Source organism: Mustela nivalis (genome assembly GCF_964662115.1).
Source record: "Mustela nivalis genome assembly, chromosome: 12".
Taxonomy (NCBI): Eukaryota; Metazoa; Chordata; class Mammalia; order Carnivora; family Mustelidae; genus Mustela; species Mustela nivalis.
In genome coordinates this window covers 66994713-67011982 of record NC_139031.1, presented here as the reverse complement: position 1 = coordinate 67011982, position 17270 = coordinate 66994713, and the positions used below count along the sequence as shown (strand labels likewise).

At 35.4% G+C, this 17270-nt stretch overlaps 1 protein-coding gene across 3 annotated transcripts in view; it reads left to right on the top strand.

Moving 5' to 3' along the window:
- Nucleotides 1-16930, top strand: part of CASD1 (CAS1 domain containing 1) — a 58056-nt gene extending 41126 nt beyond the window's left edge. For 2 of the 3 annotated variants that reach the window (XM_082693625.1, XM_082693623.1), the window contains exons 11-18: nucleotides 1028-1147; nucleotides 2130-2286; nucleotides 3693-3772; nucleotides 6126-6227; nucleotides 8791-8931; nucleotides 9453-9530; nucleotides 13756-13848; nucleotides 15452-16930. In XM_082693625.1, coding sequence (XP_082549751.1) covers nucleotides 1028-1147; nucleotides 2130-2286; nucleotides 3693-3772; nucleotides 6126-6227; nucleotides 8791-8931; nucleotides 9453-9530; nucleotides 13756-13848; nucleotides 15452-15718 — 1038 coding nt within the window. In that variant the 3' untranslated portion in view covers nucleotides 15719-16930. The remainder of the gene's footprint in view (nucleotides 1-1027; nucleotides 1148-2129; nucleotides 2287-3692; nucleotides 3773-6125; nucleotides 6228-8790; nucleotides 8932-9452; nucleotides 9531-13755; nucleotides 13849-15451) is intronic. The other variant, XM_082693624.1, reaches the window with a different exon arrangement.
- Nucleotides 16931-17270: the final 340 nt, after the last annotated feature.

The following is a 17270-nucleotide window of genomic DNA, read 5'->3' as shown; positions in this document are numbered from 1 at the left end:
TAAGCAGTGTCAGTGCTGGATGGTTACAGAGTGATCAGATGAGTCTATAAAATGGAAGCCAAAACATCTTTATGTGGACTAAGGGATTATCCCTGAAAGAATGGTCTTAAAATTGCAAGGGTTGGTTGTCACTAAATAAGGCTTTTAAAGATCATTTAAAAAAAAACAGAGTACTGGTTGTACTGTGGCGATCATGAATATCCACATAAAGGACCAATGGCTGATGGACAGGGTGAACCACAGTGTTCGAGGGCTATGAGAGTTAGGACTTATGAATCAGATGATATTGCCAGTGGTTCCCATAAAATATAGAGCTGAGATGTATTACATCTCATTTAACTTTACAAGTGGAGCTAGGATGCTCTGAAAAACCATCGTAAATGATTCTAAGGGCCTTGGTCATGGTGAAACAATTGATGTGGGAGTGTAAAATAAAATCGATTGATAAATTAAAGGGGGGAGGAATATAATATTTCTAAATTATGTTTGCATATGTTTTTAATATAAATGTTTTGCTAAATATTATATATTGTGAGTTGTTATATGACAATTTATAAATCTAAAGTCTGTGTATTTGAGGGGGCTGAAAATATGGGACTTCTGTTTTGTTTTTTTATCTTCTCATTGGGAAAATGGGAAATCTATAGTTACCTTGTATTCAGCATATCTGGTGATTAATAATTATGGGTACCATATATTTAATTCCAAGTGGAGGAAACATACAGAGTATTTCACATTTATTAACTCTTGCATTCCTCATAAGAACCTTCTTGTTTTGCAGTTAGAAAACTCACTTAAAGTCTCATAGCTAGTAAGTGGCAAAACCAGAATTTGAATGAGGTCTGGATCCAAAGTCTACATTTTTTTTTAACTCTTGCTATGTTGCGTAAGTTTTAAAAATAAATCTTTTCATTGAGCTCATGCCAACTGGTAATGGTGATCCATTGTCTTGATTAAATGTATTGGCTACGATAATTCAAAGTATAGTTAGTGCCAACATATTTTTTCTATTTATTCTTGTCAACAGTTTTTGCCTGTGTACATGCACATCCGGGTCCTAGTTGCTGCATACCTCTTTCAGACAGGGTACGGGCATTTTTCATACTTTTGGATCAAAGGAGACTTTGGAATTCATAGAGTTTGTCAGGTAGGAATGTATTCAGCTTTTTTTCTTTCATTTTGGCATGAAAATATAAATATGGTCATTATAAGGGCACGACTAATTTGAATTTATGGAATTACACTTAAAGTTTGTGTTATTTATGTGTTCTGTGGTTAATAATTTGAGATAAATAATTTATTACTGAGGGAAGGGAAAATGTAATTTAGATGAGTGCCTAATAAAGGCACTAGTACACAAGGGACAACATTGCTAATTTGGTTCAGTTTTGTAGAAATGTACAGCTACCTGGGATTATTATAATATGTTATGTTTTCTTTTTGAAGAGGATTAATATTTATTAAGTTTCTGCCTGGTGCTGGGCACTGTCTGAATATTATTTTATTTACCCCACATTACAACCCGGAGTTGTGGTTTTCATGTTTACAGAAAGGACACTGAAGGCTCAGAGAAGCTAAATAATTTGCCTACGGTCACATAGTAATAGTACAGCTCTAATATCAATCTGCTCAGATCCTGTGTTCTTTGAATGACATCACACTATCTGAAATAACTGTTATAGGGGTCCCAAAGCCACTTTTTAATTTGAGTAATATTATTTTGTATCTATGACAACTCTCAATTTAATCCTAAATGGGGTAAATCAACATCAAACAGAGATGAAATGGACACCCTTTTGTTGAAGTAATCTAATCTCTGCTTATAAACTGTAGCCCTAGGAAGGAGGCTTATCATTCTTCCCCAACATTTAACAAGATGGCAGTTATAGCCAGAGGACAGCTCAGGCTGGTGCTATGCTTGGATTTAGTTAATATAATGATGCATAAATATTTTATATTCAAATCTTTACAATGATTGTAGAACAAATGTAATTTTAAGGATTAGTAAAATATACTTGTACAGTTATTACTTTAGTCTTAAATAAATGTTTATACTCTGTCAGAGAGAATCTGTCTTTACTCTTCATGCATACCTGGAATGAAAACCATTCTCTTCTCCTTTTTCATAGGTCTTATTTCGTCTCAATTTCCTGGTAGTGGTGTTGTGTATAGTGATGGATCGGCCTTATCAATTCTATTATTTCGTCCCCTTGGTCACCGTATGGTTCATGGTCATATATGTTACTTTAGCCCTATGGCCACAGATAATCCAAAAAAAAGCAAATGGTAAATATATTCTCTTACTATTAATAAATATTCTTTTAATGTACTGAATTTCTTTTTAGTTGTTAAAGGCTATTTTTTATTGACACAGAATTTAAATTTATGTGTAGTGTTGACATTTGAAACTTTGTTCGTAAATAGTCTTTTTTAAAATGTTTCAGCTAGCTATTTCAAGTGATATAACAGGGCAGATCAGTAGTTTGCACGTATACTGTCTGTGTGTGTTCTTTTTTTTTTTTTATCTAAATTTTTCAAAGTCATTTTACATATCAGCTAAAGCAATAGTTTTCAAACTGTCTTATACAGAGCCAGAGTGAAGAGCACTAGAAGAGAGAAGAGCCAGCCAAATAGGCCTCCAGGCCCCTCCATCCTTCCCCAGTCTTTGGCAGCTCTGCTTTATTTGATTTTTTACCTATATTGGGAATTTTGGAGGAGCATTCATTTGCAAAAAGGCTTTTTGGGTTAGCCAGGTTTAAAGAGCACTGATATAATTTATCTTCTAGACCACCCTTAACACAGTTACTCTCAACCTGTTGTACATACAAGGAAACCCAAATGCCCGGAAGGTCATCAGCCTTCAAGCTCCTCACAGACAGTTACTGATAATGTTCACAGTGAGGTTGTGTGCATCTATCTTAATGCTTCTTTCCCGCAAGATCCTATCGTTGAAATAAAAGCTTCCCTCTTTTGGAAAAATTGAAAGTTGTTGTTCTTAATAATTTTTAACTTAACTCAACCAAATACTGTATATTAGAAATAGTATCCACTGACTTCCGTTATGATGTCAAATAACAAATAACTTTTTCAGGTAAGATTTGAATTCCAGCCTTTCATCAAGCCCATGAATGTCTTTGAATAGCCTCTGTCACTGAATCCCTCGATACAAACCTAGTGTATGAATCAAATGAAGTCAATACGTATGAACTGTGAACACATAACTTAAAATATGCGTGTGTTAAAATACATCTTAAGGTTAAACACTGATCCTTTAGGGAGTTCTTAAGCTCTCTCCTAGGAACTCTAATATTTCAGCCATATTACCTAAGCTATACTCAACATGAATATTAGAATGATGTTGAACATATTGTTCCAAATTTTGTTGTGCCCTCGAATAATAAATAGGTATATTGGAACCCAGGAGGTATTTTCTGATGTGTTTACAGTGGATGAACAGGAGATACAGAGGGTGTCAGGCATAGGTTGTGGCCTCTTCCTAGCAAGGAGGCTCCAGCTTTTCCTTCTGGCCCTTCTTATAATTTATACCACTTACATATAGTTTATGTATCCTGTGGGCAGCCTTCAATGATTTTAAGAACTATGCAGGGTGTTCATATGTTAACCAGAGACTCTTAATATGTTTTCTAATGTAAATTTATACCTTTTAGTAAATTAAGTATTTTCTCTCTTAGGAAATTGTTTCTGGCATTTTGGCTTACTGTTGAAACTAGCCTTCTTGCTGTTATGTATATGTTTTTTGGCATATTCTCAGGTTTGTACAGTCTTTTCAGTTTATATTTTGTTCTATTTTATTTTAAAGTTCAAGTCTATTAAAGTATGTGAGAAGAGTCAGAGCTTTTTTTGAGCTTCATTTTTTAATGACTGTAATAAAAGTGTCACTCTGTAGTTGACTACTCAGTGTAGTTCTTTTGAGACCTATCTACTTTTGTTACCACTGTTTTTGTTGTAAGAGCAATTTAAAGCTCTTCCTCTGGCAATTGTTCAGAATCCATTTTACTTGACTTTGATCAATCAGACGTTTATTGAACGCCTCTTATACGACACTACTCTAAGTGGAGATCAAAATTCTCCTGACAGAATTTGCAGCTTGGTTTGTGCATTATTCATTGCATCAGAGTGTTACTTGATTTTTCCGTAACTGCGTAGAGTAAAATTTGGGCCGTTAGCAAAACCAGCTTAGGAGCAAATGGGTTGGTATAGATGTAGTATGTTTAATTTAATAAAATTTGGGGTCATTTTCGTATCTCTGCTGTCTTATCCCCCTAGTATGATGGTTGAGGTTTTTTCAGCTACTTAAGCAAGATGGCCGGCTGCTACCTGCTGGTCAGTCCATCAGGCAAACATTATTTGGGCAGCATGATATTTATCATAAAATATTATCATTTGAATGCCTATAGGTTATGACACATTCTGCAGTTGGCTCCCATCCCCAGCATTCCCTGTCTTGGGCTTCACTGTGTCAGGGGCAAATGCCACATAAGCATCACGTGTGAGAGAGAGAGAGAGTGCGTGTGTGTGTGTGTGTGTGTCTCTGTGTGCATATGTGATCTTATTAGCTGGTTTTTGTTGGTTTGTTTTGTAGGCTTTCATACTTTATTTTCATACTTAGAAATAAAGCATTTTTATTTCAGCCTGACCTCCAAGGTTTTTTACAGGAGATTTATAAAGTAATAAGGAAATGACAGCAAATGTATGAAGAAATAGCCAGGTAACTGCAACAGCTCCTTGACATTTACTCATTAAAATTCCAGACACTGAGGTGCATCTGAGGGAGAAAAGGGAAGGTGAACCAGGGGTTCAATAACGAGACTAAGGTTTCCCCAGCTTTGGATCACTGGAATAAAAGAGAAAAGTCATGGCCTGGTATAGCCCAGTGTCTTGCACAAAATGGGTGCTCACTAAATACTTGCCCATTGATCACATAAGAAACAAATTTTTAATCAGAAATAATGTTTTAAATGATAAGTGTGTCACATATATCTGATCTATAAGACCATATATCTCTAATAGATACTATATATTTCTGTTTCATACTGATTTTGTATTTTATATTTCTGTATTTCACATACATATCATATATATGATCTGTAAGTTCTTAATATCACAACTCTTGGTAAGAATCATCCTCCGTTTTCTGAGGCATAGATTTTGATAGACGCTCTATGTAATAAGGTGTAAGTATTTTAAATTCTTAAATGGTTAAATGGAGAATATTGCATTTCATTAAAATAATAAACTTCTAAGGATTCAGCATTACCTAAAATACAATGCTGTTTTCTTTTTCTTTCTTTCTGTTTTTTTTTTGTGGGTTTTTTTGTTTGGCTTTTAATAGCCTTTTTAAAAAAACTGTTATGTTACATTTTTTATGCTGTGGCATTAGGTCTAATAATGGAGCGCTCCTTAATAGAGTTTGTTGCATTCTTTAGTCTGGAAATTGAAGTTTTTGTTCTCTTCTTTGAAAGACTTCATTAATGTGCAGGAATGCACCCAAGACTTCTGCCCCTTCATTCCCAGATTTTCTAGGCTTGTCAGATTAATAAGAGGGTACCATTCACTAACTTGACCACAGTAAAATTGTAAACTTTGTTTCAAAGGCTAGTAATGGCATTTGGGTATGGTTGATTGAGTAAGGTGACTAATTCAGAGTATTCTTTTCAACTCAAATGGTTAATTATAGATTACTAACATTTGGAGGGGAAAAAAAAACCTATTTTAACCTTAACCATCATTCTCTAAGATATTGATATCATATTGGCTAAGGTCTTTTGTATTTTGGAGTTTTGATCAGTAAATATTAGCTGTTTGTATACTAGATTAAAAACCTTAAATGGAAGAATTTTCCAGTTACTAGCTTGCTTTTTTTTTTTTTAATTTTGCAGTCTCAGTAGCCTTTCATTTGCAGTGAAAGTAAATTAACAAAAAGTTTTAAGTCATCTTTGTTAGCCTTTAGTAAAATAAACTTCTTTTCAAATGAAAGAGAATTTTTAAATTGTGAATGACTCTCATGTAATCCTAACTTTAGAAAACTATAATTTATAATCGATTTAGAAAATAAGTATTGACTCATACCATCTTTAATCTGTGTTCTGGATTCCTTTTCCTAGGGTGCATTTGAGAAGATCTTTTCTCTTTGGCCATTGTCCAAGTGTTTTGAGCTGAAAGGGAATGTATATGAATGGTGGTTCAGATGGAGGTTAGACCGTTACGTATGTATTTACCTTGTGATCTTTTGCCATTTCAAATTATACTTAAAAAAATTATTTGGAAAATTATTAATTATTTTTTTTTTTTAGTTTTAGAATAAGGAAACATGTTGACTTGGTAAATTAAAGCAGCCCTGCTCTCCCGTCTTTTTTTATAGCAGAGAAAGTGTGTGCATTGGGTGTTTATATCAGCTGGAAAATACTGTAAAAATGTTGTCTATAAAGGGGCCTTTGTTTGACTCCTAATTTTGACTTATAAATGATCCCTCATAGGGGTGCCTGGCTGGCTCAGTTGGTGAAGTGATCTCCAGGTCATGAGTTGGAGCCTCACGTCAGGCATAGAGATTACTTAAATAAATAAACTTAAAATATATATATATCCCTCATGTATATGCTTCAGCCATTCAACACAATATTTACTGAGCCCCGATATAAGCTCTAGATGTTGGTTTTGTGAGGAATATAGTAGAGAAAGAAGACATACCGCCAGGTTTCTAAGCCTTACTATCAGTTTTAAAACCCAAGATTACTACTTATAATTAGGTGCTAAATTATGCAATGTGGATTTTGTGGTAGAAACGTGCAAAGAAGAGAGACCAGTGTCATAGGTGTTTCTGTGAATTTAGTCTTAAAGGGAAGTGAAGATTCACCTGGCCAAGAAAATGTAAAACATCTAGCACAGCATTTGGAAAATAATGGACACTGAATAAATATTAATTACCTCTCCTCTCTCTTTCCCCTTCATCTGCTATATTTCACTCATCCTTTTTTTCATTCAACAAATGTTTTCTTAATGCCTGTTCTGTGCCATTTCTCGTTTCTAATATGTGTGTACTTGCCAGTGTACTACAGGGCATTTCAAAACCACAGATGAGAAAAAGTTTTGCTAAAGGCTTGATATAAAATAATTTTAAATTCTCAACTTTATCATTAGAACACTGTACTATGATACCATAGTTCGCTTTATGACCTTGTTTTAAAAAAAAAAAGCAGCAGCAGCAGCTTTGGAGTGCCTAGGGGGCTCAGTCAGTTAAGTGTTCGACTCTTGGTTTTCTGCTCAGGTTATGATCTCGGGTCATGAGAGGGCTCCACACTCAGCAGGGAGGCTGCGAGGCCGCTGGGAGATTCTCTCCCTCTGCCCCTCCCACCACACCGGTGCACATATGAGCCCCTCGAAAAATAAATAAATCCTAAAAAAAAAAAGAAGAAGAAAAGCAAAAGAAGCTTTATGGACTTTCTGGCCCACCTTATTTTTTTTTCCATTCTTGTGTATGTATGCTCCTTCTTAAAAGGTGGTGGTGGTAGTGTTGATTTATTTGATTGAAAGGATCAACCTAAAATGTGTTTTATTTTGGGTTAGCATTTAAATTTTATCACACATCTCCATAATAGTTTTATTTATTATTTTTGTTGTTGTTCTTTTATTCATTTTAATTCCAGTATAGTTGATGTATAGTAGTTAACAGTTTTATACATTGCTCAGTGCTCATAATAAGTGTGCTATTAATCCCCATCTCCTGTCTCACCTAACCCACCTCCCCTCTGGTAACCACCCGTTTGTTCTCTATAGTTAAGAGTCTGATTTTTGGTTTATCTCCTTTTTTCTTTGTTCATTTGTTTTGTTTCTTAAATTATTCACATGAATGAAGTCATATGGTGTCTGTCTTTTCTGATTAACTAAATTTCACTTAGCATTATACCCTCTAGACCCATCCATGCTATTGCAAATGCATTTTTTATGCCTGAGCAATATTCCATTATATATATATATATATATATATCTTTTTAATCCATTTATCAGTCGATGGACACTTAGACTATTTCCATAATTTGGCTATTGTAGATAATGCTGCTATAAACATTGGGGTGCATGTATCTTTTTGAATTAGTGTTTTTGTATTCTGCAGATAGGTATCAGTAGTGGAATTACTGGGTAAAAGTCCTAGTTTTAATTTTTTCATGGAAGCTCCATGCTATTTCCCACTGCAGCTGCGTGGTCTGCTTTCCCACCAGCAGTGCACAAGGGTTCCTTTTTCTCCTTTTCCTTCCCAACACTTGTTGTTTCTTGTGTTTTTGTCATTTTTTTGAAATTATCTTTATTTTTTCACTTGCTGCTGAGACTGCTCAAGTGAAGCAGCTTATCTCATATGTTGCAAGAGCTGTTTGCTGTCCTATTACAGATAGTTTCCAAAAGTCATTGACTTTATGTCATTTCTTGAAGTTTAAGTTTCTTGTAGAAACTTTCAGCCTTGGGGCACCTGGGTGGCTCAGTGGATTAAGCCACTGCCTTCAGCTCAGGTCATGATCCCAGGGTCCTGGGATAGAGTCCCGCATCAGGCTCTCTGTTCAGTGGGGAGCCTGCTTCCCCCTCTCCCCACCCCCACCTGACTCTCTGCCTACTGGTCATCTTTCTCTCTCTGTCAAATAAGTAAAATCTTAAAAAAAAAAAAACACTTTAAGATTTTAACTTACTTATTTTTGTACATATTGTCCCCATTTACCAAATATTTATGCCATTTACTGGAAAAGAGCCATTTAAAACAAATTTTCTCTTCCTATTTTTCAGGTAGTCTTTCATGGAATGTTGTTTGCTTTTATCTATCTGGCTTTACAGAAGCGTCAAGTACTTTCCGAAGGAAAGGGTGAACCTCTTTTTTCAAACAAAATTTCCAACTTTCTATTGTTTATTTCAGTAGTTTCTTTCTTGGTAAGTTTCAAAATGTAATCTGGTAATTTTTCAAAGTCCTAAATGGTACAGAAAATTAACTTTAAGAAACAGGAATTTAATCAATTTTTTAATATAGAAAATCTTTACTTTTAAAGATCCTTTTACTCCATAGTTTTCTAATTGAACAAAAACACCAAGAGAATGTATGTATAAGTTAAATATGAAGAATAACTAAGGATTCAGTGAAATAGAAATTTTTTAAGTTGTAATAAATTTGGGGAAAAATATAATGTAAGATGTTTGACAGGAAGAGCCATCACTGTGTCATGATCGCTCTTTCCAGAAAAGCACAGACCTATGCTCCTCTTTCTCTGCTTTCTTTTATTTGAGCAGTTGAACAAACCAATTGATCACCAAATGTGTGGGCAGTTTTTACTGAAGTTTTTAAAAAGCATCATGGAGTATAATGTAACAAGCAGAGAAAACTATGTAAAGATGCTGAGAAAGCTGCCTTGTGAGGGCCTGTTTTCTTGAACTGATCCTTTTTTTTTTTGGTTTAGACCTATTCCATCTGGGCTAGCAGTTGTAAAAACAAAGCAGAGTGCAATGAACTCCACCCATCTGTGTCTGTGGTGCAGGTAATTGTCTTGATTTAGAAAATAAACTTTTTCTTTATTCTTGATAAGTATGCAGTCTTTAGAGGCAGTGAGATTTGAGATCAAACTATAAAATATAGGTATATTACTTAATCTTCCTAAGCCCTACCTTCCTTTACTGTCCAGGGATGTTAAAATCTCTTTTAAAGGATTGTTGTATTAAATGTATGGAAATGATTGGTATTGGTCACTTAGGAGGCACTTCGAAAATGTTAGTTCTCCTCATATTTGCTTTGTCCTCATTTACTCCTATTTCTTCATTTACTTATTTAAGTATAACTATTGATGTATTAAGTCCCATGCTGAATGTACATGTACATACATGTGTAAGAAGTTCAATGTTAAGATGTGTACAGCTCCTGCCCTCATGGAATTTACATTCTAACCCAGTGATGTGGACCTGTCAACATTCATTCATCAGACATTTTTTATTCATTTAACAAACATTTGATACCTACTATGCACTAGCTATCAGGCTGGGGGTTTACAGCGGTAACCAAATCAGACCTAGTTCCTGTGCTCCCAGAGCCTCCATTCTTCTGTTATTAGTAGTAATCCTAGAATCATGTGTAATGATTCATAGTACATGATATTACAAGAGAAGCTAATATGGGGATCCGACCTAGTTGGAGTTGAAGCAAGGTGTGGTCAGGGACAGAAATTATTTCCCTGGGAAAATTAAGTGGAGAATGGAGGGAGGAAGGCAGACAGCAGGGATTCAGGCCCTGTCGGGGAAGGGAGCATGTTTGCATTCAGGGAATTTGAAGAAGGCCGTTTGGGCTACAGCTCCAAGAGCCAGAGTCTAGAGAAGTCTGTGTTAGTGACTGGGGAGGTGGCCAGAGGCAAAGAGCAGCTCAAATCAGCCTGGCATTCTGCAAAGGTCCCTCTGGTTGTGACTCATCATGGGACACGGTGGTAGTGTGGCGATAGTTAAGTACCGGCTGCTTTGGTAACATGTGGGACTTCTTTCCAACCTGCCCTGGTGTCAGAGCAGGGTTCCTGGAGAAAGCAGTGTCTAAGCCAAGACCTAAAAACTGAGCAGTAAAGAGGAGCAAGGATGATTTCTAGAGGATCTGCTCTGAGGTCTCAAGTTCTCTGCACTGCAGAACTCTTGTTCCCTTAAACCTCTGTATAGTCTGTAGAACCAAGCATGTGACAGACTCCTCAAATACAATTGATAATGAAATTTTAAACACTATACTGTATTCATGTAGTGTGTTTATGACTTCTATAGACAGTAGTAGTGCTCACCAGTAACTTTTTGCATAATGCAAGTGATATCATCTCTGTTACTCCTGATGGAAGGGAGGTGTTACCATTCACAGTGCATCAGTACAGAATGATATAAAGAGAGCTAAGGGAAAGAGTGGCTATACAGAAGAACCCACAAGCACTCCTGAGCCTTATCACCTTCCTTTTCAGTCACTGCCCTCCGCACACTCCTATTTCCTTAGTACTTTTCCAGCGAGGACTTCAGGTCCTCTGTTGCAGAATAAAAGAATGGACTGGGAGCACAAATTGAAGCAAGTACTGATTTTATCGGCAGCTACTTCAAGAGTGCTAGTCCCATGTTGTAAAAATCAGGGCATCCGGGGAGCCCCAAATTTTACATCCCTATCACGTTTCACTCTTATTCTCACACACCAACAGGTGAGGTAGATGTGGGGGTATAGGTATGGATGTGATTATTAAAAATTCATATACGATTATATGTCCTTAGCATACTTATCTGAGGGGGCCTAGGAGTTTAACATGCACAAGATTCCCAGTGGTTTGTTAAAAAGTATTTTCTCAGCCTGGCCCTGCTTATGGATCAATCCTTTTTTTTTTTTTTTTTTTTTTTAAATTCAAGTACAGTTAATAGTGTTATATTATTTTCAGGTGTGCAATATAATAGTTCAATAATTCTATATATTTCTCAGTGCTCATCAAGATAGTGTACTCTTGGAACACCTGGGTGGCTCAGTGGGTTAAGCCACTGCCTTTGGCTCAGGTCATGATCTCAGGGTCCTGGGATTGAGCCCTGCATTGGGTTCTTTGCTCAGCAGGGAGCCTGCTTCTCTCTCTCTCTCTCTCTCTCTGCCTACTTGTGATCTTTCTCTGTATAATAAATAAATAAAATCTTTAAAAAAAAAAAAAAAGATAGTGTACTCTTAATCCCTTCTGTCTGTTTCACTCTTATAGATCAGTCCTTGAATCCTGACCTTTTAGTTTTGCCCATCCGTCTGGATAGAAATTTCCAGAAAGGCTTGCTATAGAACAGCATACAGATAGTTAACTATAAGTAATATATATTAAGTGCTAGCATAGTATCTAGCAAGTTACAACTGCTGAACAAATTCTAAGTGTTATTATTTCATTATCAAGCTAATAATGATGACTCCCTAGGCCCCAGTTGTCTTCTCCATGGCTATCATTTCTTTGATTTTTCTATTCCCCTGATCACATTGTTTACTAAGTGTTTGACAAAACACAGACTGGAATAGGATAAGAAATGAGTACACATTGAGAAAGGGTAGATTAAAGTTAGAAAAAAAGAAAGTGATTTGCTTAGGGCTCTTCTTGGATTTTATGATGCTCAGACTAGTGATTTGTATTTATCTGTGTCATTCTTCTAGCATTTTACAGTTTGTGCAATACATTATAATAATAAAGTATTATTAATACTCTAATACAATATAATAATTATTAATACAATAATAACTCATTGAAGGCTTTGATGTGTGAGGGCTTTATGTAGGTCTCACCTTTATGATTTTTACCACTTATATATACCACCTGTGCTATTAATTACGTAATATGTTTCTTTAAATGGCTCACAATGCATGTTATGATAAGTACCTTATATATGTTTTCCCATCTAATGTTCCCATCCACCTTCAAAGGAAATCTTATCCCGATTCATATGGATGAGGAAACAGACCTAAGGGAGTGAATAAAGCACCTCACCTTCAATCCCAGAACCAATACAAGGCAAAGGCCAGATTCAAACTTGAGGCTCTTTGACGCTACTGCCCATGAATATCACTCAACTTAACAGTACCTGAGTAGTTCACTTTGGTTCCTTTTTCCCAATGATAGAGTGACCCACAGATCTCCTCCTTGCTCATCCTGTATGTATCCCAGAGGCCTATTCCGAGATCCTTGACCAGATGCCCAGAATAGGATCAACACCGAATATGGGATTTTTCTCTGAAATAATATATTTTTCAATCTTTTTATGAGAAAAGGTTTTTGAAAGGTATCTGTGAAGGCAAAAACAGTTTTTTCTTTACAATTTCTTGCTTCTTTATAAGGACAGGAGATTCTAAAGAGAGTTCTTTGCTTGATAAACTAGTTACTGAATGTGACATTGAATGAGAAGTTTAGAAAACTCAGGATTGTTCCATCTGGTAAAAAAGGATGTAGGAGAAGGGTGAAGGCCAGGTGCCCCAAAGCTGGAGGTTGTCTTTAGGGAGAAGAGATTGAAAGGGTAAAATATATGACATGTGAATGCAGTTCAGTACGTCATCTGCCTGGCCACATAGTGCAAACATGAGGACACCTTCAAAGTTGTGCCATTTCTCAGAGCGTATTTACATGGCTGTTAATGGAAGGGACTTTTGAGGAGTGCAAGAGGGGAGTATGTTGCTGCCAATCAGGCAGATACTTTATGGAAGACGCGAAATTGTATAATGGGATTTTTTAAATTTGCCTACACAAAATATGGTATCATTTCTTTCTACACAAAGGGCCTCAGGTGGATTTATAATTTATTCAAATATACCTAAAATTGTTCAGCGGTATGCTACCTAAAATCTGCACTAATACCCGGTATACAGACCACATGTTGAGAAATCTAGCTTGGATGGAGTCTAGAACAAAAATAACTTGCTGGGGCGCCTGGGTGGCTCAGTGGGTTAAAGCCTCTGCCTTGGGCTCAGGTCATGATCCCAGAGTCCTGGGATCAAGCCCCACATCGGGCTCTCTGCTCAGTGGGGAACCTGCTTCCTCCTCTCTCTCTGCCTGCTTCTCTGCCTACTTGTGATCTCCATCTGTCAAATAAATAAATAAATTATCTTAAAAAAAAATAACTTGCTAAAACTTTCCCTATCGAAAAAAAAATTGTGTATATATCAAATTCAAGAACATAGATAATAAAGTTATCACTGGAAGGAAAGCAAATGCTTTTATTTTTTATTTATTTTGCCTTTTTGGTTTTTCCTAGATTTTAGCCTTCATTCTAATAAGGAATATCCCTGGATATGCCCGATCAGTTTATAGCTCATTTTTTGCTTGGTTTGGAAAAATCTCATTAGAGGTTGGTACATTAATATTTTGTTTGATCTTACAGAACCAAGTGTTGCGTGTGTGTGTGTGTGTGTGTGTGTGTGTAAATCCAAAATACATTTTTTTTAAAAATCAAAGCTGTGTTCTCTATGGAAATACAGAGAAGAAACTCAGAACTTTCAACAGCAATAAAGTAGTATATTTCTAAAAACTTATTTAAATGACTAGACATAGATGACTTTCAAATATTCTTTATATTGTCTTAAGCTTTTAAGCACTAAATTGCTGAGATCAGAAAAGAAAAAAGTTAAATAGATAGAAATGAAATTTATAAATAGATATAAATGAAGTCAAGCTGAAGGGATTTTGATTTGTTCTTCATCTCCATAATTAAATATTACTAGAATTTAGTTTATCAATACTTATCCTAATAAAATTCACCATTAGATTGGAAATTTGGGAAAATTTTTTAACCTTATTACTTTTTATATGAAATACTATGACTTATTTAAAACCTTAAAGTAGGTTTAAAAAAAATTCTGAATATTCTGAACTCTATTATTCAAAGTAGGACATTTTAATGAGGAAACAGAACAGATTTTAATCTGTTTAATAAAAGATATATTTTAGAGTATAAGATTTATTAAGTTGTCCTTAAAATAGGGAAAATAAATTTTTCTATGTTCTTTAATAAATGTTCTATTGTTTTTTTGTCTCATAAGTGAGACTGAATAGAATTCAGAATTAACCAAGAATGACTTACCAAGTCATTCAGTAAATAAAAGAATATTTGTTTTGCTATCCCCTTAATATTAGGAGCATGAGCATTTTTATTTAATGAATGAATTTCTAATTTGATATTTCTATTAAAAATATCAAAATTGTATAATCTCATATTTGAGAGGTAGCTTGCATTTTTCTGCTCTCTGATATTTTGAAACAATGTGATGAAAGAACCACATTTGTAATCACATTGAAAGTTGTAGGGTAACCCTCTGAGGTCCTTTCCCTCTTCCGGAGCTTTGTAATATGGCTCAATACACTTTGCTTTGCTGCCCACCACTCTTCAAAAGAAAGAAAAAGAAAGTTGTAGTGGTGTCAACTGATATGTATACTCATATAGAAGTTGCAGTATACTTTAGGAACAGGCAAATGTAGTTGGAAAAATTTGGCCGTGCAGAGCAAACTTAAGGATATCATAACGCCCATATCACTTCCTGTTCATATATCCACATAAGAAATATATTCACAAATATGTGTAAATATGCAGTATGCACATATGTGCACAGACCCACAGTAACTCTTTATTTGGGGTCTAAAGACCAGAGTCCAGAAATCCTTCTGTCAACTGTCTTCTATGTCATGCAAAAAATATATGTGTGTGTGTGTGTGTGTGTTTTCCAGTTGTAAGGTCCCTGTGTGATTTCTTGGGGACTTTGAAGCCATGCTTCAGCAAGTAGGAGTTCTGAAGAGCAGACTACAGCCAGCTTTTCAGGACCTAGAGTGCAATGGAAGTAAATGGTTTGGAAAAAGCCTTCTAACATAATTATGCTAGGAAATGTTTAAATTAGGCAAAATTGTGATGTAGTCGTTGACCCTCTGTATATATCTAACTTTAAATATTCTCCTTCCAGCTCTTTATTTGCCAGTACCACATTTGGCTGGCCGCCGACACCAGAGGCATCTTGGTACTCATACCTGGAAACCCTATGCTCAACATCATTGTCAGCACTTTCATATTTGTTTGCGTGGCGCACGAAATTTCTCTGATCACTAATGATCTTGCACAGATTATTATTCCTAAAGATAACTCATCTCTCTTGAAAAGGTTGGCATGTATAGCTGCATTTTTCTGTGGACTCCTCATCTTATCGTCAATTCAAGATAAGTCAAGGCATTAGGTTCCTAAAATCCTAAGAAACTTAAAACTCTTCAGGCTAATTTTGTGTCTACCTAGAGGAGAAAAGCGTCTATCTGGAGATATAAATGTATATGTAAATTAAAAACGCGTGTGGCAAGAGGACAGCCCAGTGGCGTCTGTTGAACATGTGTGGTTGTATATATTGGAAACGTACGTCTCCAATGGGAAATGTTGAAAACCAGTTGAAGCAGAGTGCATTGTATAGGATTGCATGTGAAACGTCTTTTCTACTGGATCTGTGTATTTCCATTTATAAATGATTTTAAGTTAACACGAAGGCAGGGAAATAATTACCTTTCCAGTAAAAACATAATTTAATTAGCTTAGTGGCACCGCTGAGTGTTTTGATCTTTACTAAATTTGTGGTAATTAGATTGTCTACACCTGTATTCATCATGGAACTTCCTCTTTCACTGAAAACTTTCTTACTCCAGAATGACTGCAGTATTGTTTTCTTACCATATGTGCAATGATGTGGAACGATGAACAGTATGCCTTTAATTTATATATGTTCACGTGCTGATGTTACCTGTTTCCTGACATGGTTTTTCTTCCAGACTGTGGTTTTCCGGTATACCTAAATCTTTGTATACTTTGTCTCACAGAGTTGTTTTAGGCTCCATGACAGGGTTCTGTCACTGTCAGTGTTGTTGTCACTTCTTTTATAGAAAGGCCAAATTTTCTTTCCAATTGAAACATTCATCCATTTGTTTCCTTTCCTTAAGCTATACCCGTGTGATACCAGTTACCCTGTGGATCTAATTAATATGTTTTCCTCCAACTAATTAATTTCTGTCTAGTACTTCCAGTGTTTGGAAAGCTCTTTATAATCATTTTGGTATTTCCTATTACCTCCCCTCCCCCCGTTTTTAAGAAAAATATATTTATCAATCTAACTGGTGCAGTATAGTAAAGATTCAAGCTGTTTTGACTGCGACATATAACCATAAGTAGAATTTTAAGTAAACCGGTGACTTTGGGCAATATATGTTTTTTGTCTTGTTTTGTTACAAGCTAACTGTTAGAGGTATAAATTTATTTATCTGTTGTACAGATTTGATTATAACGTTTAATGTTTGAAAGATTGCACTTGTTTGCTCTTATTGTGTGTGGGATAAAATATATTTTCTGTTCTTGGTATATGAATATATGGAGTAATTTAAACAGTAAATAAACGTTCTGTGGATGCTTATTTTTGTATGGGCAAATTATCAATTAAACTGTATGTGTCCTTTTTTTAAAAAATCTGGATCCATTCATGATTGGTTCAAATTTCTAATTTATTTCTTCAGCTTGAATTTGCTTTTCCAAACTCTTTGTGCATAGGGAGAGGTCACTGTGATAGTTGAATAAGGAATGATTTAGTTATCAGGGTGTCAGAGGATAATCTGCCTTTCCACCCAGGAGGTTCAAGCACTGTGGTTTATTAGTAGTCTTACTTGAAGATCTTAAAATTTTAATTATTATTTCTTTAGCACTGGATTTATGTGCCAGTGATCTCTTCCCATTAATTGTGGAATAATTCTCAGATA